At 40.3% G+C, this 21,812-nt stretch overlaps 1 protein-coding gene across 3 annotated transcripts in view; it reads right to left on the bottom strand.

The window, feature by feature from the left end:
• Positions 1-11,771, bottom strand: part of LOC127811881 (diacylglycerol kinase 5-like) — an 82,717-nt gene extending 70,946 nt beyond the window's left edge. The window contains exon 1 of one of the 3 annotated variants that reach the window (XM_052352076.1): positions 11,579-11,771. Coding sequence is in view for 1 of the 3 variants with exons in the window: in XM_052352074.1 (XP_052208034.1) it covers positions 10,088-10,099 (12 nt within the window). In the remaining 2 variants the exon portion in view is untranslated. Of the gene's footprint in view, positions 1-9,709; positions 9,811-10,087; positions 10,277-11,578 lie in introns of those variants that run through there. The other 2 variants (XM_052352074.1, XM_052352077.1) reach the window with 2 other exon arrangements.
• Between the last annotated feature and the right edge of the window lie 10,041 nt (positions 11,772-21,812).

Below are 21,812 nucleotides of genomic sequence, written 5' to 3'. Positions count from 1 at the left end.
ATTAGGATTAAGGGCATGGCTGTAGAAAGCAATGGGGCGATGCTCTTGTATCAACACAGCCCCTAAACCTGATCCAGACGCATCCGTTTCCACCTTAAACCGTTTAGTGAAATCAGGTAATGCCAACACTGGTAAGGAGGTCATTGTTTTCTTCAACTGCTGGAAAGATTTTTCTGCTGATTCATCCCAACCGAACCCGTTCTTTCTGAGTTTTTCAGTGAGAGGCCAAGCTAACTTCTCATAATCTTTCACAAACCGTCTATAGTACCCTGTCAACCCCAAAAACCCCCGTAACTCTTTTATCGATCCCGGCCTTGGCCACTCAAGCATGGCCTTAACCTTGGACTGGTCAACAGCCACCCCTTCGCATGAGATGACATGGCCCAAATATTCCACTTCCCGCTGCCCAAATTGGCACTTTTTTCTGTTGGCGTAGAGCTGGTTTGCAGCCAACACTTGCAGCACCTCCTTTAAATGCTACTCATGTGCCCCCAAGTCCTTGCTAAATACCAAAATATCATCAAAAAAACCAACACAGATCGTCTCAACTGACCTTTGAAGATCTCGTTCATGAGGGACTGAAATGTTGCCGGCACATTGGTCAGCCCGAAGGGCATGACCAAGAACTCGTAGTGCCCCTCGTGAGTACGGAACGCCGTCTTCGGCACATCTTCTTCCTTAACTCGAATCTGGTGGTATCCGGCCTTCAAGTCCAGCTTTGAAAACACCGTGGCCCCATGCAATTCATCTAACAACTCATCAATCACTGGGATAGGAAATTTATCCGGCACCGTTACTTTATTCAAGGCTTGGTAATCTACACAAAACCTCCATCCCCCATCCTTTTTTTTAACTAACAAAACAGGGCTGGAGAATGGACTAATACTAGGTCTAATAATCCCTGCAGCAAGCATTTCCCGTACTAGCCTCTCAATTTCATTTTTTTGAACAACGATAGGGCCTCACGCTTACCGAAGAAGCTCCTGGTTGTAAGTTGATAGCATGTTCTCGTGTCCTCCTTGGTGGCAGCCCTTCTGGATCATTGAATATGTCACCAAACTCAGCCAACACTTGCTGGATACCTCTTTGTGTGACAGCAGTGAATTCCCCACAATCTGCCGAGAGACCCACAATCTACCGAGAGACACCCTAATTCAAGAAGCACTCCCTCCCCACTGTCCTTAAGTGCTTTCATCATGGCCTTCAAGGTGACAAGGGTTTTGCTTAAGCTGGGATCCCCTTGCAACGTGACCATCACCCCTCCTGCATTGAATCTCATAGTTAGGGACTTCCAATCAACCTGTACCTTACCCAAAGTTGCCAACCATTTCACTCCAAGGATGACATCCAAACTGCCCAGCTCCAAGGGAAGGAAGTCCTCAGTTATCTCCAAATTTTGAAGAGAAATAAGCACCCCCTTACAGATTCCGGCGCCCTGCACAGCAATCCCCGTTCCCATGATCACTCCATAACCCGCCGTCTCCGACCTTGGCAGTCCCAATGTCTGTACCAGCTCAGCTGAAATGAAATTATGCGTAGCGCCACTGTCTACAAGTACTACCACCTCATGGCCAGCAACCTGCCCTCTCACCTTCATGGTTTGGGGCGGGGTAAGCCCCACCACAGAATTCATGGACAATTCTATCACCTCTCCCTTAGCCTCTTGCACCTCCTGTTCACCCCCTCCATCCGTCTCCTCTTCTACCCCCAGCTCATCCTTCTCTTCATCATAAATTACCATGACTTGTAACTCCCTGTTTTTGCAGCGATGCCCAATAAAGTACTTCTCATCACATCTAAAGCATAGGCCCTTCTCCCGTTTGGCCTTCAATTCTGCCTCACTCGGTCTCTTGAAAGGTGGATTACTCCCTTTACCGGCAACCGGATTCCGGTGCAGCACAACCGCATTGGTCGTTGCTGGCTTTGGCGATGCTGGTGGAGCCATTATGCTCATCGATCGGTGCTGGTTCAGAATTGGGTTGTAGTGAGTTGTTCCCTTGTTTTGACCACCTCCGAACGAACCTCCTCTAATTACCATGTTTCTTTCCTCAATTCGTTGGGCCACTTCCATGAGCTAATCCAATCCATTCGGCCCTAGCATTCGCAGTTCCGCTCTGATTTCTGGCTTCAACCCATTGATGAATTGGCCCTCCAACAAGGCCTCCGGCAAGCCTTCGAGAGGTGAAGCCAATGTCTCAAAACAAAGGCGGTACTCTCTAACTGATCCCCATTGCTTAAAGGCAAGGAATCTCTCCTCCAAGGTCCCCTCATGTGTGGACCTAAATCGGTTCCTTAGCATCACCTTCAATTCTTCCCAACTCCGTATCCTCCTCCACCTTTGTTCCCATTGGAACCAAGCGAGCACTGGCCCATCAAAACAGAGAGCTGCGGATTCCAACTTCTCCAGCGCCGACAGCTGATTAACGATGAAATACCTTTCCGCCCTGAAAATCCAACCATCTGGATCTTCTCCCTCGAAAACCGGCATTTCCAGGCGCCTCCCCTTGTAATCGGACCTTCCTATCCCTTCGATTCCATCATCCCCCTCGCCTCTGCCCATTCTCACTTCTGGTGTTCCCTCCATGAACGAAGAGGAACCCTGCGGCATTTATGTTCCCTCCCGCTTCCCTTTTCTCCCTCGTTCCTGTTCATCCCAATGCGCCATCAGTAGTGCGAACTGATCCATTAGAGTGGCCATGTTTTTCTCAATTCCACTCACCTTCTGCACTTCCGATTTCAGCGACTCCAACCCACTGTACAACCCATCTATCCGCCCTTCCAAGTCCCCTACTCGGTCACTAAGGTTCACCATGGCGATCGATTTTGCTGCTCTGATACCAAAATGATAGATTACTGAAGATAATCTATCTGGATTTACTATAAAATGAAGAGAATTACACTGAAAAAAATAGGAAAATGGACTTTTGAGAGGTCCAATCTCTCCCAATATCTTCCTTCCTTCTGAATGCCTCTCTATTCTACTCTCTTCCTTATTTATATGTTGCTCCAGCTATGCTCCTCTAATAGAATTTGTTGTGCGCACATGCCACCAGCCTGCTCTCCCCATATTGCCCCTTTAACCGTTTTTGTTTCTTTCCTCCTCTCCCTTATCCCTATTCTACCCCTGCTTCTTCCGTCAATGGTAACGAAACTGTATGGGTCTTATGGGTCTTCTATCAGTGACCTGGTTTATGTTAAACTTCGTCCCTACTGGCAGAAGACCTTGGCTATTCGGATGAATGAGAAGCTGTCTCCTAAGTTCTACAGGCCTTACATAGTAGAGAAAAGGATCGGGAAGGTGGCCTACAAGCTGTCCTTACCACCTTCGTGTGTCATCCATCCGGTATTCCATGTCTCCCAGCTTCGCAAAGCGGAGGGAGCAGTGTAGGAAATAGCTGACTTTCCCGACCAGCTAACAGCTGAGTTGGAATTGAAGGTACAACCAGAATTCTTGTTGGGGTAAGGCCAGGCCGGGGAAAAAATCTACGGAGCCTTGAGGTTCTGATACAATGGAAGGGGTTGCCACCCCTAGAGGCCACTTGGGAACCCTATCAGTAGATCCTACATCAATTTCCAGAATTTCACCTTAAGGACAAGGTGAAACTTGTGGGCGGGAGTATTGTTAGGACTCCCATTAGTCTTACCTATCAAAGACGTAAAAGGAGAGAAGCGATAAGGGCAGCCAAGGAAATTGGGTTAGGGGCAAAAGAGTCAGAAGTTAGTTAGAGGAGAATATTATTTTACGTGGCTGAAACAGAATAGGGGAAAGATATAAAAGGGGAGAGTGGAGGAGAGAGAAGGGGTGGAAATTTTGTTGAAGAAATCGTTGGAGAGTGAGGCCCTCTCGAATAGGCCTGATTCTTGTTGTTTTCTTTCTTGATCTTTGCTATTTTTGCATTACTGTAAGCTACTGTAAGAGCTGAATTCAATCAAACAAGAAAAGGTTCTATCATAATCTCACCAGAAACCAGTTTTTTTATGCACAAAATAACAGTCTATTTCAGTATGTTTGGTCCTCTCAAGAAAAACTAGGTTAGAGGAAAAATATGACGAGCAACTTGATTGTCACATGTGAGCTGCATTAGACTCAGAATCTCCAAAGTACAGCTCCTTAAGAAGCTGTTTAATCAAAACCAGTTCACATGTAGCCCAAGAAATAAAATTGCCTCCAATCATTACACAATAACCTGAAGTAGAGCATCTATCAAAAGGACAACCAGCCCAATCAGCATTAGCATAACCTTTAACTTGTGAATGACCATTATCCTAAAAGAACAAACCTCTACCAGGTGAGCTCTTGATATGTTGCAAGATGCACACCAAAGTATGCCAATGATTCTCACAAGGTGAGTCCAAAAATTGACTAACCATACTAACGGCAAAAGCAAGGTCAGGTCTGGTTGTTGTAGTTCTGTAAATTTATTTATTTATTTATTTTATTTATAGAATAGCTATGTACAGATAGGAAATTGTGTATTTACTAAATGGCAAATTTTTAGGAATTGATAGAGGTGGAATCTCCTTAATTAGGACCATTGTGTATAAATATGTTTGAACAATTTAGAGAATCAAAACTCTAATTGAGAAGTGATCCGAAGTACAAAAAACTCTATCATATTCTATGGTACACGACTGTATTAAATACAGCAATACAACTTATCTCCTAGCTAAAAAATAGGATATTCAAATTACAAAAAAAATAACAACTTATTTAAATAATTAAGTTCCTAATTTTTTGGATATAAAGAAGCTTTATCTTTTTATCTTCTTATCTCGCCTTAGCTTCAAATCTTCAAGATATAATTCGGCTTTATCTTTTTCAAGATTATCTTCAACACTCTCCCTCAAACTGGAGAATAGATATCTTTCATTCCCAACTTGCCTCTTATCATTTCAAAGCCTTGTTTGTTCATTGCCTTGGTAAAGATGTCAGCTTCTTGTAGGCCAATAGGGATATACATCAGGTTTATTCCACCATCTTCAATCTCTTGCTTGATGAAATGCCTATCAATTCTCACATGCTTCATCAATTGCTACGTACAGCTACAAAATTGTATATTACTATTTAGATTTGTGGAGAAAAATAAAATCTTTCTCACCATGTCAACTAAGTGAAGGAACACAACTATATCAATTGTCTTCATTCACCACCATCTCATGAAATTTCTCCGTATGAAGATGGTGTTGAAACTTCATTTCATCATTACTCCACCAGAGGATATTGTCCACTGCTGGTCCCAAGCCCAGATAAAGGAGGAGGGTTGCATTAGGTAGCCGACAGCTAGCGCAAAACCTAGTTGGATCCAAATATGAATTCTAGACAAACTATCTGTTGGGATGTAACCCACATAGAAGTCTAGAATTCATGTAGCCAACCCCACATAGTGGGATAACAGCTGGATATGTTGTTGTTGTATGTTGTTGTTGTTTTATAATTTGAATGTGCTGTACACAGACCATATTTATACACAAAGGTCTACCTAATTAAAGAGATTCCACCTCTCTATCAATTCCTAAAAGTAATCCAACTACAAACCACCATCATTTTCTCTCTTCCTACCATATTTTCCTTCTTGTTAATGTTCTCTTCTTCTCAACTTGGTATCAAAGCATAGATTTCTCTTCTTTAATGGTTTTCTGGATTAACACAGTAACATGAATGGTGATGTTTGCATGGCGTCACCTTACCAACAGACCATCTAACTGTAGAACCCCAAGATCAAGCACTTACCACCAGGTCAAAAGCTTAAGCTAGCCGAAAGCAGCGGGCCCCACCCCACTTCACAAGAATCACTCAGAGTCCATCACTAACATCTTAGTTCGCAATCCCCATTCCCAAGATTCAAACCTGAGACCTACTTCTCTCCTGAGCCTTGTCCTTCATGGTTGTGCCATATCAACCAACAAGCTTAAGCTGTTAGCCGAGGCACAACTTTATTTCCTTAAAGTCTGCCAGCCAAAACCCACACTAAGCGACGGGTGGACATGAGGGGCTACACCCTTTGGGTGCCAATGGTTCGGGATGTTAAGCCTTGGGGAGTTACCAATTACCACAAACGCATAGAAGGAATGCTGAGGCCCTATAATCCCAACAATCCCCCCCCCCCCCCTAAATTGCTTTTGGGGCGACTCGAACACATGACCTCGCTCTGATACCAGTAGAACCCTAGGATCAAGCGCTTACCACCAGGCCAAAAGCTTAAGCTAGCCGGAAGCAGCGGGCCCCAACCCACTTCACAAGAATCACCTAGATTCCATCGCTAGCATCTTAGTTCACAATCCCTATTCCCAGGATTCAAACCTGAGACCTACTTCTCTCTTAAGCCTTGTCCTTCATGGTTGTGCCATATCAACCAACAAGCTTAAGCTGTTAGCTGAGGCACAACTTTATTTCCTTAAAGTCTGCTAGTCCAGAACCCCATACTAAGCAACGGGTAGACATAAGGGGTTGCACCCTTTGGGTGCCAACGGGTTGAGATGTTAAGCCCCGGGGAGTTACTAATTACTGCAAGTGCACAGAAGGAATGTTGAGGCCCCATAACCCCAACACTAACAACACAAATTAGTATGCCTCCTCCAAGGTACCAAAACCCCTCAAATCTTGCCTTCATCTGATGTTGTTTGACCTTCCAATTGACATATTCAGGCATTCAACTACCAACCAATACACAAGACTCTTTGGCACTTTCAATCAAAATGGACACCCATTAACATATTTTAAGCATGCTAATTACCAAAGATTGAGAGCCTCCTAATAACTTATCTAATATTAGAGGAATAAACTAAGTTCTTAGTTTGCATTTCACATGTCCTTCGTTCAACAACTGTTTTACCTTACTGTTTCGACTTATCTTCTACTTTCTTTACCTAGAGTAGGCCTTATTTTTATCTCGTGATCTATATCTTATACTCTCAGCTTGTCTCAAACTTGTGGTCTTTTTGGCCATGTGTGAGCTCAGTTCTAATTAGTACTCTTCCCCACCCCTCCCCCACCCCAAAACCACTAGGAGCAATGGAATTAGGGCTAGTATTCTGGAGGTAATCCAACCCTCTAAATTAGCCATGTAAAATTAGATGTAGCAATTTTAACCACCCATAATATTTTCCCTTACTTCTAGGTATTTAATTTGTATATTTTTGTGGATAATCCAACTTAATTGTAATTATGTATGGGATTAAGGCAACTGAACACAATGGAGCTTGGATTATGAATAGTAAATCTGGGAGTCAACTATTGAATTGACTTGAGTTGGGAGTGTCATCAATCAACCAAGGTTCAATTGTCTGGTCAACTATAGAGAAGGAATACCTTGACCAAGGACACAATCGACTGGTTAGTCCAAAATAGTGTGGGAGGATGGTCAACTACAACATCAACATTAGACTACGGAGTCTACTATCCAAAATAGAATGCAAAACACATCAATTGCAAGGAGAGACAATAGCGATGTGAAGCAACAATTTACTTGTCACAAGCTTAATCATCCAACACTCATGCAGCACTTAAGCTTCTCAATTCCTCCACAAGAGAAAGCCTAAGTTCAGCCTTACTCCTCCAAAATGTAGTGTTAGATCAAAAGAATATAGAAGAGAATGACAATAGAAACACTCAAGGGTGTTTAGGAAAGGGCTCTTGTATTACACTCCAAAATAGTACACCTTTCTTGAATGCCTTAACAAATGAAGCCTTCCCCTATTTATAGGCATCCATGGGAAGAATGTGTGGCTAGGGTTGTGCCACATGTCACTCATCTAATTTACATGTGAAGATATTTGCACAACTTACTAGGAATGTCTATACAATATCTTACTCTTCTTTAGAATTTTCTAGGGACGCTAGAATCTTCTAGAGAACTCCAGTAATCTCAAGAATTTCTAGAAAATTCTAGTACCATCTAGACCTAGATATTCTGGAATGTTCCAGACTATTCTGGAAGCATCTAGAATTCTCTAGAACTTTCTAGATATCTCTAGAAAATTCCACATGCTTCTAGCTACTCCTACACTTTAGGGCGATCTCTAATATCAACAGCTATTTATTTGACTCATGACACTACTAGTGGGTCGACGGGAGGGGACTAAAAGGCTAAAACAAAGATCTAACCAAGGGGAAAAAAGTGATAAACCCCATTGGGACTAAACCCCACCTAGTAAAATAAGAAATAGCATGCTAACTCACCCAAGTAAACACCCAAGCTTATTGTGAGTATGCATCAACGACCCAACAGTAGGGTACAATGGCTTCCCACTAGGTTTTCCACTATGCCATCATCCATGAAGGATGATATCCAACCAAGATATGATGATGAGAAATTGGGTTCAAGAAGTTATGATATAAGAGGATAATGAAGATATTAAAGGAAAATTTTTCAGCCTTGTATTTTCACTAAATCATTACATAATAATGGGTTTGATTAAGGACAATTAAGGTGTCAACCTTACAACAACTACCTTCCCTAGCCACATTTCTATTTGTGGTGTATCAAGGCTCAAGGACTACATGAGCATATCATGGGGAAAGAAGAAGAAACTAGTTGTTGATGATCCACCATTTTGCTATGGGACTTCGACAACTCACTTGTTATGTCCTGACTTATGAACTCCATGCAACCATACATTGCTCATAGCTATCTAAAGAGCTACAGTACGAAAGTTTGGGAAAGAGTGATTTAGCAAAGATTTAGAAGAGAAACCAAGGTGTCTAAAAACCAATTTTAGTTTCATGCTAGGTAGCTCAATAACAAAAGCTATATACTTGTTAAGGCACCTAATAGAAAGGTATAGAGATAAACAAAATAAGGTACATATGGTGTTTATTAATATAAAGAAAAATCCTCAAAAAGTCTTATGGAAGGTTTTAAAGAAAAAAGGGGTCTGAATTGCTTATATATAGGTTATAAAAGACATATCATGGAGCAGAAACACATGTTAGAACATATGGAGGAGATACTGAAACTTTCCTAATTACAAATTAGATTACATCAAGGGACTGCTCTAAGCCCTTACTTATCTGTCCTATTAACAAATGAACTCACTACACATATCCAGTTAGAGATGGCTTGGTGTATGCTATTTGCATATTAGATTATGTTGGTAGCTGAGACAAAAATAAGGCATGAAATACTAAACTCAAGATATGGAGAAACACTTTAAAATCTAGAGAGTTTAAGCAAAGTAAATTAAAAATCAAATATATAGAATGTAAATTGAGTAAAAATATAAGCAATTTGGATGATGTTATGGAAAAACTAAAAGATAAAGTCATATGAAAAAAAAAAAAATCAGTTCAAATACTTTGGATCAATTATCCAAAAGGATGGAGAGATTGATAGGATGTTACCCATAGAATTAAAGTAAGATGATTAAAATGGAAAAAGTGAATCTGACATCTTATGTGATGGTAAGATTTCGTTAAGGTTAAAAAAAATATTAGATGGTTATAAGACCAATTTTGTTGGATGGCATATAATGTTAGATAGTAAAGCATCAACATGTTGAAAATATGGGCAGTGAGGCCTTATGAGAAGAGACACTTTAGGTATAATATAAGTCATAAATGTCTTATAGAAGATAAAGTTGAAGAAAAAAATGACTACCGAACTTAAGTCGTCCATTCTTTTTCAATACTGTATCTATAATATGTAATACAGGTATAATAATATAAGGCTCAAAAGTACCAAGGAAAGAGAATTTCAATTGCTTAACATACAAGGGCTCCCAGTGGGACCTTCACTCAAACATTTGATATGCACTTCTCCAGAACCTCAAGCAATATCGTAACTTCCACAATTTGCAAAATTCCAAATCCTAGACAACAAGTAAACGTCCAACCTCGGCATATACATAACATAAACCAACTCCAACGAAATTAGACTAAGCAAATTGAAGAAAGAGACAAAAAAGATCAAATAAGCCACAACGCAAAACAATGCACGAACAAATCGGGCAAAACCAGAGACTGAAAAATCACCATCACATTCTAGGCATTCAGATTCAGTATAACGAACTGAACATCAACGATCAATTGGAAAGCGAAAGAAAATTCCTTAACTAGTCGGGAAAATTTGGCTAAAGAGTGAAAATTCACCTCAAAATACATTTCCAGAATTTTCTATGGCAGGTAAGATTGAAGCGAATGGCGAGGAAGAGAAAAACGAGCAGATCATGTGAATCTTTGAATTCCTTAACTAGCGGATGCATTTTTGCAGGCATGCAGAAACGTTGAGCGGTAAGCTTTGTAAGATGCTTGGCTTAGTCTCAAAAGTTAGTTAATAGCAGCTCTAAAAGTCATGGATTTAAATACCAGCTTTAAGGGTTTTTTTTGTTCTGTAACTGAAAACATATAAAGTAAAAAAAGAAAAATTGTACTCAAACAACGTTGAAGCATACCCCAGGCACAACAAAGCTGACTCACAACTAGACTTAAAAAATTAGGCTTCCATGACACAGAGACCCATACCTATCACCTAAAGAACTCTACTAAAAGCATTTCGAAAAGAGGCATCAAATGTGAACCAAATCCTACTCTTGGAGAAACTAAGAAAACTAGATAGTAGAAATACGATGTCAAACTGCAATCTAGATTAGATGTGCCATTTCAGATTCTGGACGCTTCTACCCACGAAAGCACCTATTGTGGCGCACAAGTCATAAGAAAATAAGAAAAATGCTATTTGTACAGAAGCATCCTTACAGAATGCTTACATGGATGATATATCGTGATATTTTGACATCAAAATATCGCGATATTTCGCGATTTATTTTGTTTATCCCCTTCTCCCTCTCTCCCCCCTTCCCTCGTCGCTGCAACTTCACATGCCGTCATTCTTCGTCTTCGCCTGCTTTCGCCGGCCCCTCACCTAGCCGCTGCAACCTTCGCCGCCTCGCCCCTTTGCCTCTGTCGCCTCATCGCGTCGCCTCAGCCGCTTTGCCGCCTCGTCTCGCTGCCTTGCCGCTGGGGCCGACGGTGTGAGAGGGAGAGCGAGAGAGAGACAGAGGGAGAAAGAGATGGTATTGGGCATTTGGATCATTTATTGCAGGGGCAAAATGGATATTTTGATTGCCTGTAAGTGTTTTTGTAACACATCTTCTATACAAATAGCATGACTCTAAGAAATAAACCAACATTTGTGGATAAGTGTTTTTTAAATAATTATTTTGTTGGTTGGATTTAAATAACTACAATGTTATCTAGCAAAACAGTCTTTGTACCATCATTTTTAAAAAGCTGTAGGGGTCAACACTGTTAATTTTGGTTGCTCAAAAATAGAAGAGATTTTACAAACAATGTTTTTATATTCTAACTTTTTCAAGGTTAGAACACACCATCAAACACAAATACATATCTTAATTCTCATCAACTGTGATCGAATATCAATTCTAAATCTCTATCTATCGTTACTTATAATCATATATTATGCAAAACCATTATGTTTAAGGAGTAAAAGGCAAATATCAAGAGATCTTCACACATAGGTGAGATCAGACTCAACTTTCGCTCCACTCATGAGATTAGGCTTTGCACAGAGCCTCCGATCACTATAGAAAACATTATCTATAGAGAATAGTTGGGACCAACCTGGTAAGATCAGGGTTGTGGTTTCTGAAATGATATGTGATCTTTGCCTTCTTGATGTTGGCCTTTAACTTGTTCTTGGCTGTCACAGATTAAGATTTAAAGAAAACATTCCAAAGAGGAGAAAATAACAGTTAATGGGAAGGTGTAGTTCCTAAGATATGCCTTAATTCGAAACCTTCCTTTTAGGGGATAGCACCATGTACGTATTCCTTAGATGATAGAGCCAGAAAAGGCAACTAAAGGGTCTGTTTGGTTTGAGGGCTACTTTTGTGATGTTCTTTAGTTTTTAATTTCTGTTTATGTATTATATGATAATAATGTCATTTAATAGTTATTTTTTTAATTCAGTTGGGTAATTTAACTTTCAAAATTATCTCAACTTATTATTTATCGTTATATCAATCGTTAGTAGTCGTAACTAATGATTCACTTACGACAGGCATAAAGTGGCCTTTTTTTATTTTTTAATTGTTCAAAAATTTGACTGCTATATCACTAAAAAAAAATTTACGAGATTAATTTTTTTTTTCATGATTAAGTATCGAGAACATTTTAAATTTAAATTACAGAAATATAAAACTAAACTTTAATTGAGAGGTGTGTAATATTCCAGAGGCTATCTGATATAAATAATAGATTAAATATATAATATTGAATGTATCTCATATTTAATATTATATATCAAATATTGAATGTATATCCAATACTATATTTTAAATTAAATATAACATACTTATCTAAAAAATTAAATATGAGATATATTATATAATTTACATGTTACGAATTTGAATAAAAAACAAACCACGAATAAACCATCAACCACACAAATGAACACAAAATTTAACTTAGAAAACTCAAATCAAAAAAAATCACATGCAAAAAGAATAAAATATCATTATGATAATATTGGTTAATAATAATAATATAGTTGTAACTAATTCCAAGGTATTGAACATCTATTTATAAATCTAAAACTTATCTATAGATGTACACAGGAAATTATATCTTAATCAGAATCAAATTTGACATCCTAATCATAATTAAATTCAAAGTTCTAATCACAGTTAAATTAGAAATCTTGAGTTTGGATTTTGAGTCACACCTATCACAAATCTCTACCTTGACTCAAAATTCAAATATGGAATTATCCATAATTCTTTCTTTCAACAATATCACAAAGAATTAATCTCTTTCACAAATACCAACCAAATTCACACCATGGGGAATACTAATCAAATCCACACAACACACACTATAGTGGATATCTTCAATCACGCTCAAAGCATAGGCATCAAGATCAGCTTCAGCATACCATTGAGGAGGTATGATATTTCTTTTGGAACTGTCCTTATCAATACAATAATAATTTGATGGACCGATACTTTTTTTTGAGCTTAACATGGGACTTGACTTAATTTGGGATGACGACGGCTCATATATTTGACTCTTGTCGATTTCAAGCTCCACCTGAATATTAGAACTCTGGTGACCTATAGGGTTAAATTCTTTTACAAATGAACCACGAAACATAACAATTTCATTAAAAATAACATCTCTCTTAATTACAACTTTAGATGTTTTTGGATCTCATAATTTGTAACACAAGATTTATAACCAAAGAAGAGACACCATTTAGACCTTAGTTCTAATTTTTCATTATCAACATGAACAAATGCAGGATATTCAAAAAAAATTAAATTAAAATAATTTGCAGAAGTACTTTACTATAACTCTTTTGAACTTTTCTTATCAATAACAAACGATGGAGATCAATTAACCAAAAAGTATGCCATGTTTACAGTCTCAACCCAAAATGACTTAGATAAACTAGAATTAGATAGCATACATCGTACGTTTTTCATCAAGGTTTTATTCATCCGCTCAACTTGTAAAACCCCAAGAGCCCAGAAAAGTTAGTATATATCGAGAATAGTGTAAGAAATGAAACAATACTAGCTGGATACCTTTTGAGCTGAATGTTGGCAAAGAACTCCGGGGTTAAGCGTGCTTGAGGTAGGGCAGCTCAAGGATGGGTGACCCCTTGGGAAGTTCGCGTAGGCCCATCAGCGTAAGTTGTTTCGGTCATTTCTATCGCTCGATGCGAGATGTTATAGGTGATATCAGAGCCGACCCCTAAGTCTCTAAGTGCGATGGTGGGGCAAACCTCAACAAGGATGCTGAGTCCCTAAGGAAGGATGCGTGTAGGCACCTTAGGCGAATCTCATATCAACCATGCAAAAGGAGGAGATCTGGGACCAGTTGTAAGGTCGCATGACGAGGACGTCATGTGCTCAAAGTGGGGAGAATGTAATACTCCAAGAGCTTAGAGAAGTTAGTATATATCGAGGATAGTGTAAGAAAGGAAACAATACCAGTTTGATACCTTTTGAGCTGAATGTTAGTAAAGAACTCCAAGGTTAAGCGTGCTTGAGCTAGGGTAGCTCAAGGATGGGTGACCCCCTGGGAAGTTCACATAGGCCCATTAGGATAAGTTGTTCTGATCTTTCTTATCACTCTATACGGGATGTTACACAACTATACTATTTTATTATGGTGTACCTGAAACTGTTAAATGTCTTAGAATTCATTCTTTTTTGAAAAAATTATTAAATTCATATGAACAAAATTATAAACCATTATCAGTGTAAAGACACTTAATTTGTCTTTTGAATTGTTTCTCAAGCATGGTCTTCCACTGTAATACCCCATGTTCGTATAAAGTTGCCACGTAATTTCGATGAGTTTAGGATACCGAAAAATTGATTTGATAGCAGTTATACGTACCGAATTGATTGTAAGGAATGCCTTGGAGTGAAATTATCTAAGGAAAATTATATAGTCTCGACGAGCGTATCGAGATAGAATTTATGGTATTGAAAGAAATCAAATTCGGAACGATTTTTGGTACAACTAAAATGCAACTGCTATTTAAGCTGTAAAACCAAATCGTCATATCAGACTCTCGAAAAATCAACGGAACCTTAGGGGGGCTCCGATTTTGGGTAATGAACAACCCTTCAGTGGTTTCAGGATGAAACGATAGCTAAGTGAGGACACTGAGACAAAATCGTCTATATCGAGTAAAATTTAAGTTATTAATAGTGGATTTTCGGTATTGTAATGCAAATTAATTTAAAATTTAAGGGCATAGTTGCAATTAAGGAATTGTGTAATAGGGATGAAATTTGAGATTTAATGTGTAATTTTTCTTAAATTAAAGTGTAATATATAATTTATATACACACATATATATACATGTGCGCGTGTGTGTGTGGCCAACTTCTGAGAAGCTTTAATGGGCACAATTTTGGGCTGCAAATTGGAAGATAATGGCAGTAGGATTTGAGGAAGATAGTGCAGCGGGATTTAAGGAGATTGGTAGCAAAATTTAAGGGGCTGAGCAATTAATGTGATATATATATATATACGCCCGTGGAGAGCTGCAATGGTTGCCTATAAATTGGCAGTGATAGAGGGCGAGAGATGCAAGGGCTGGGCAATCCGAGAAGCAAGGGAGAGAGAGGAAGAGAGAGAGAGAGATGTGTGTGTGTGTGTGTGTGTGCTGGAGCAGAGAAGGCCGAGTGGGAGGTAGTAGCTCGGGCAGAGGAGCGAGAGCCGCGGGCGTGGAACAGCTGGTCATGCGATGGCCGAGGCAGCAAGGTGCGGTGTAGAGGCGACCAGAGACTCGAGAAACGGCCCGAAGTAGTGGAGCCGTGGCCATGGCAGCCATGGCTGCGAGCTCCAGCAAGCTGGAGCGTTGTAGGAGGGCTGGCCACGGTGAAAGAGGGCGTGCGGGCGACGACTGCGAAGTCCGACGAGGTTAAGGCGGCCGGCGGAGGGCTGGGTGGAGATGGCGGAGGGGGAAGCGGCGGCGGCCGCAGGCGCTGGGGTGCAGGAAGTTGTAGGTCGCGCAGAGGAAGAAGAAGGGAGGAAGGAGAAGGGAAGAAAGAAAAAAAAAAGAAAGAAAAATAGAAAAAATTCTCGAAAAATAGTGTTTGGATATTTACTAATATTTTGGAGATTTTTGGCACAAAAAATTGTTCGAGCACGTGTTTCGAAATCAAGGCACGCATATCGGGAAAATCAGAGATGCTAAGTTAAGGTGAGTAAAATTCCCTAGAAAATTTCAGAAATTCAAGAATATTATTTTATGAATTTTCGTAGTGAAATATTCGAGAAAATATTTTAGAAATATTTAGTTTGGATTTATTGAGGAAAATTAGGAAGAAATAGAAAGAAAATTAAAGAAAATGCTAGAAATTATGGAAAAATAGGTTTTAATGTTTATTTAAATGCATAAATACATATTGATATCATTGATCACTCGCATTGAGGCCATAAGGAGTATGAACTGGCACCGCTGCTTTACCAAGAGTGCACCCATACACCTCAATTTCAAAAGAGGTGGCAGCAAAAATGGTGGGTAGCATGAGGGGTGCAGTTGACACCTACGAGAAAAGACATTGCATACACACACGATGTAACACTATGTACCCTTACTTAAATGGTTCATCATCTAACTTGGGTTTTGCCCTTAGAATATTCAAACGTTCCAGATAGAGATTGTAGCAGATATGAGGATAAATGAGGCATGAAATGACACTTAGCAGAGTATATGAAGAATGAAATGTTGTTGTGCAGCCCTTGTATTTAAGTTTTGCTACTTTAGATTCTGAACGTTTTGAGAAATGTTGATTTATATTCTTATGGTTAATGAAGATGTAAGAATTGATTTATGATTAATATTAAGATATCAGGTTTCGATCATTGCTTCCGCATTTGATGTGTTTAGTGATTCTCTTTCGAGATAAAATGTATGGAAATTGTGGGACGAATTCGAGGAATGATGTGGTTTAGCTTTAGTATTTGAAAGAAAAAATTATTGTCCCGGAATTGTCCCAAATTATAACGCGCCCGAGAAAGCGGGGCATTACATCCACTGCTTGAAAGTGAAAAAAAAAAAAAATCAATCTTCTGTTTCAAAAAAAATACCTAAGCTTTCATTGAAAAATCATTGATAAAAGCCAACATATATTTGGCACCACATTTAAAGAGTACTCTGGGAGGACCCCAAAGATCAGAATGTACATAATCTAGTATCCTTTTTATATTGTGAAAATCTTTATTAAATCTAATTCGTTTTTGCTTACCAAAGACGCAATGCTCACCAAAGACGCAATGCTCACATAACTCCACTTCTCCAATACTCTGCCCTTCAAGAAGTCATCTTTTGCTCAATTTAGACATACATATTTCACTCATATGTTCAAGATGCATATACCACAATTGAGTGATATCGGTATCAAATAAAAAAGAAGTAGAAATAAAAGTATCACCTATAATAGTAGAACCATGCAAAACATATAATTTACCATACCGCTTTGTGCCTTTCATCGCGACAAAAGCATCTTTATTGATCTTAATAACTCCACATTCACCAATGAATTTGAGATCAGGAACATGTCTGACATTAGTTAAAGTTCAAATAATACCATTAAATATCTTAATTTTAACTGTTCCAATACTAGCAATTTTACAAGAAAAATTATTTTCTATCAACACGTCACCAGAAGTCAAAGGCTTATATATCGAATGTAACCACCCCCGCGCGGATATCCCTAACCACCCGGACTACCCGAACGGAAGCGCCTACGGGAGGAGAAAAGTAATAAACACCAGACAAAAACCACCCCGGCATGCATACACGAAAATAAGAACAACGGAAGCAAAGTTAAACACATGCATGCACTATGGGTAACCCCGCTAACACAGCGGTCACAAGATAAATAAAAAAAAAATAAACTCCTGTGCCGACACACACGAGACTCGAGAAAACACCTGGCACAGTACGAAATAAGAGAATAAACCCTACACAACCATCAGAGTTGACAGAGATTGACGGGACTGCCTGTACACCATACCGACTTGGCCGTTAAAGCTGACTCCCTTGCCATGGCTCACGCCGCCACTACCTGGAATGATGGAAAGCAAGGTGAGTCGAGAGACTCAGCAAGCATACGGAAGAAAAGGCTGAAGGCTACACAAAACCAGAAATCTCACCCCAGAATAAACCCTCAGGTACACACAAGCCATGAGACGCTACAACACAATAGTGGAGCATAATAAAATAAAAGCACATACCGGTCCTTGGGGCCCACATAAGACACTAGCCACCCAAGTCTCATACCAACCTGCCGCTGCCCTGAAAGGCAACAAATATCTCCACAAATCTGTGCGCGCAATCCCGGGTCGGTACTCCCGTCACCCGTATCCGTCGGTACTCCCGACAACCGAGCCATAGGCTCCCTCGGAATGGTACTCCCGTCCGAGAACTAAATACTACCAGTATCCATGCAATGCACATAGAAATGCAATGGCGTAGTGAGCATCAACGTGATACAAGGCGCCCATACATCCAGGCATTAGGCCATGCTCCGCCCACATAGTAAACCACACGCCATGCATATGCCGCACTGGTGCAACCTAACCAAGCTAGAATGTCCGTGTCCAAGCATACTCAATAAATGAATATCCCAACATGCATCCCATACCCATGTGCATACCAAATCATGAACAGTAATACAATGCATCTACTCATGCAGTAAATCAAATACCGGCAGAGCTAGTCAGCAATGCCTGGCACCGGTCAACGGTCAGTGACGAGGAGTGTCTGCCCAACGGTCCTCTTCAGGGCCGTACCGTAGTTTAGCCCAACGTCACCAAACGGTTGACCCCTGCCCCACTGCTCAATAGCTCTAACCAAATCATAAGTAAATCCGAGAAACCTGTAAATAAAACCTGCACGACTAAGAACCTAGTTCCCCAACTGGGTTCGGCATCATTCCGAAAGGAATGGGGGCGGTACAAACCCCCGTAGGCTCACAACAAATAAAATTATAGAAGCCTCAGATTTAATTTAAATTAAAACAAATGAATAATAGTTCAACCAATAAGGCAAGGTGCCGAATTAAAGTAAGGGAGGTGATAAAATACAGTAAATCACAGGGTCTTACACGGGAATTAAAGAACACGAGGAGAGGGTGAGGAGCTTGCCTTTACACGGCCGTTTCTTCTCTTTCTTACACTCCCGCTGCGAAGTAAAACGTTTAATAGCGATTAATAAATCCATGGCTCGCATTAATTAAATCTAACCGCGTAATATAAATAATTTAACAGCCTAAAATCCCACGTAGGTGCACCACAATTAAAATCCCAACGAGTCTCGCATTTATTTTAAATTAATTCACGCTAATAAAATCCTCAAAGCCAGCTTAATAAATTAAATTTAAATCAAACGACTCCAAATTCCATAATTAATAAACGAGCCGAAACAGACGAAGGGAGGGTATAAAATACGAGAAATCACAGGGTTTCTCACGAGAATTAAAGATCAGGATATGAGAGTTGAGAACTTGCCTAAAATCAGCTAATTCCGACCTCCCTCGAGCTCCCGATGCAAATTAAATCATTTCCTAGCAAATAACACAATCGGGACCCAAATTAATTAATTTTAATTGCGTAAAATTTATAATTTAAACATATAATGCTTCTACTAATTTTTACCCACGTACCTGATCACTTCCCTTATCGAAAAATCCCAAAAATCCTATTATTTTTTTCTATTTTTCTTTTCTTTCCTTTCTTCTTTTTTCTTCTCATTTTCTTCTTCTTCTTCTTCTTCCCGCGCCCCTGCTCCTACGCGCTGCTTCTTCTCCCTTTCTTCTTTCTTTTCTTCTTCCTTCTTTCTTCTTCTTCTTCTTCTTCTTCTTCCTTTCTTCCTCCTCCCTACGCCTTCTTCCTCGCATGCACCAGTGACCACCGCCGCTGCCCAACCCCACCAACCGTCGCTGCCCCCTGCCAGCGGCTTCGCTGGCCACCTCGCTGCTAGCGCCGCCACCCACGGTCGCGCGCGCCACCGCGGCCCGTTGCTACTCCGTCGCTGCCCTACGTCGCCGTCGCTGCTTGCGTCGCCCATGGCTGCGATTTCTTCAAGCCGCAGCTGCTCCTCGTCGCTGCCATGGCCGAGCAAAGCTCAGCCAGCCTCCCATGGCCGCCACCTCCTTCTCTCTCCCTCGTTCGATCTCTCTTTCTCACTCTCTCGGTCTCGATCTCTCCCCCCTCAATCTCTCCCTCAGTCGAGCCCTCTCACTCCCTGCTCACTCTCTGCTCCCCCTGATCTCTATCTCTCACTCTCTGCTCCTCTGTTCTTCTCTGTTTTCCCTTTGACAAAATGGCCAGTTGCTTAACCCCTACGCACACGCGCACAACCACAAAATTTTTAAACAAATTAATCAATTTAATTAATTAAATAAATTTAATTTAGATAAATTTAATTTACACTTATATTATTTTTTTGGGATATTACAATTCTCCCCTCCTTATTAGAATTTCGTCCTCGAAATTCGCATTCAATCCTTGTCCTCAAGATATGCTCACAACTCTCATGAGATTACCTAACATCTCTTTCAGGACATTCCATATCATCATTTTCCAGTTCCCACAAGTTTGAGTCTACTACTAGACTTAATACATTAGCATATCTCCCCAATCCGTCTCCTCACTAGGGCCACGATATAATCGCTAATACCCTAACTAGCTGGAGGAATGTCACCAATTATATCACATACAAATAACAAGGTTCGCCTATTACAATATCATAATCCAACCGTTCCTCAAGGCTATCTCACATATCATCCCAAGGCAAACTCAAAAGTCAGAGATATTAAATCTCAATGATTAACTAGTTTGCAACACAAATCTCACTGCACTGCAGCTAACTTCAAGTGCATTCGGTAACGATAGGAGTGGGGCCACCCTCGAGAAGCTAATATTCAATAACGTGACCTAAACCTGTCACATACTTACGACGCATAGGGACATAGAGACGATACGACATCCTCAATCAAGAATTCAGCAGCAATATCCTTTACTTTGACTTTTGCCAACTGATTCTTAACCAGGTACACAGCATTTTCTCGGCAGTACTTTCTCCCACAATTTGCCGCGTACGTTCGGGGTCCTGTTAATAAACATGAGTAGCCATTTAATCAAAACTATCAAAGGTTACACGTTCTCCCCTCAATACACCTCGAGATCTTAAATGTCGCCAGATCTCCCCTCCTTAAAGGAATCAACACACCCAATTTTGACTTATTCGGTGACCACCAACCCTCAACCTGGTCTTGCTACTGATCTTAACTCCAAACAACTAGATGACCATACCTTCTCTCAATCGCTAAATACTAACCTTCTCTCAAGACTTTATACTGTAGTTGGGACTCAATCTTTAGAACCGGTGTTATCTGCTCTGTAGTCGGCTCGACTAAAAGCACCTCACCATATCCGCAACTGTTCAAACCCCCACAACATCTCATAGGTCTCGCTTTTGGGAAGAAATGACTTAAAGATGTGGGTTAAGCATTCTTCTGATTGGCATAACAAGCCATCTCATGTTTCTGCCGTTGTACCACGTGACCAACACCCAGAGAAATCTCATCCCCTCAATCGGTCAATAACCGACCCTAGGGCATGTGGTCTGTGATTAGCACCGCACGTACTCATAGCAACTATTATCCTTACAACAGAACCCAACAGTGACTTAGACATTCAACTAACTCCGGTCCTGGCTATATACCCAGGTATCTCTCACAACATCAAATCTTAGAGGGGTTTTCTTATTTCTAATTCGCTTTACTCCACGGATGCTCCACGACAGCCCAAAACGTCTACTACCACTTTTGTTTTACCCTATTTATTACAGAATCTCACAGCCTTAGTCTTTCGACACGCCAATCGCGACGTCACCTGAACTCCGCTCCACCTGTGAGAACTAAACACCTACACCCTAGCCAGGTAGTAATGCCAAATCTCCAAACAGCATAACCACTGTAAAAGCCAAGTCAATTCCATAATAGTCCTCCAGTGAATTCCCATCACAGATCTCTCTTGGGATAAGATCGACCATAGGCTTATCGTAAATACATTCACACCAGGCACACATCTCGGTGCCTACGGATCTACCATTAACCATCGAACTCCTATAACACATTCCCACATGGTGGGACCTTTCCGTACTACTCCTGGCAAAATCCAATCATGGACCTCCAGTTCACCTTCTACCACGACCTCATCTCTCATAAAATTGACACAAGCCTTAATATAACACCTAGCGAGACCAAGGAAACTCCAGACCTCTATCTCTGTCGCCGGTCCCGACCAATCCATAAATACTGCG

Source organism: Diospyros lotus, chromosome 10 (assembly GCF_014633365.1).
Source record: "Diospyros lotus cultivar Yz01 chromosome 10, ASM1463336v1, whole genome shotgun sequence".
In the NCBI taxonomy this organism is placed as follows: domain Eukaryota; kingdom Viridiplantae; phylum Streptophyta; class Magnoliopsida; order Ericales; family Ebenaceae; genus Diospyros; species Diospyros lotus.
The sequence above is the reverse complement of the archived record's forward strand: the minus strand, read 5'-3'. Positions and strand labels throughout refer to the sequence as shown.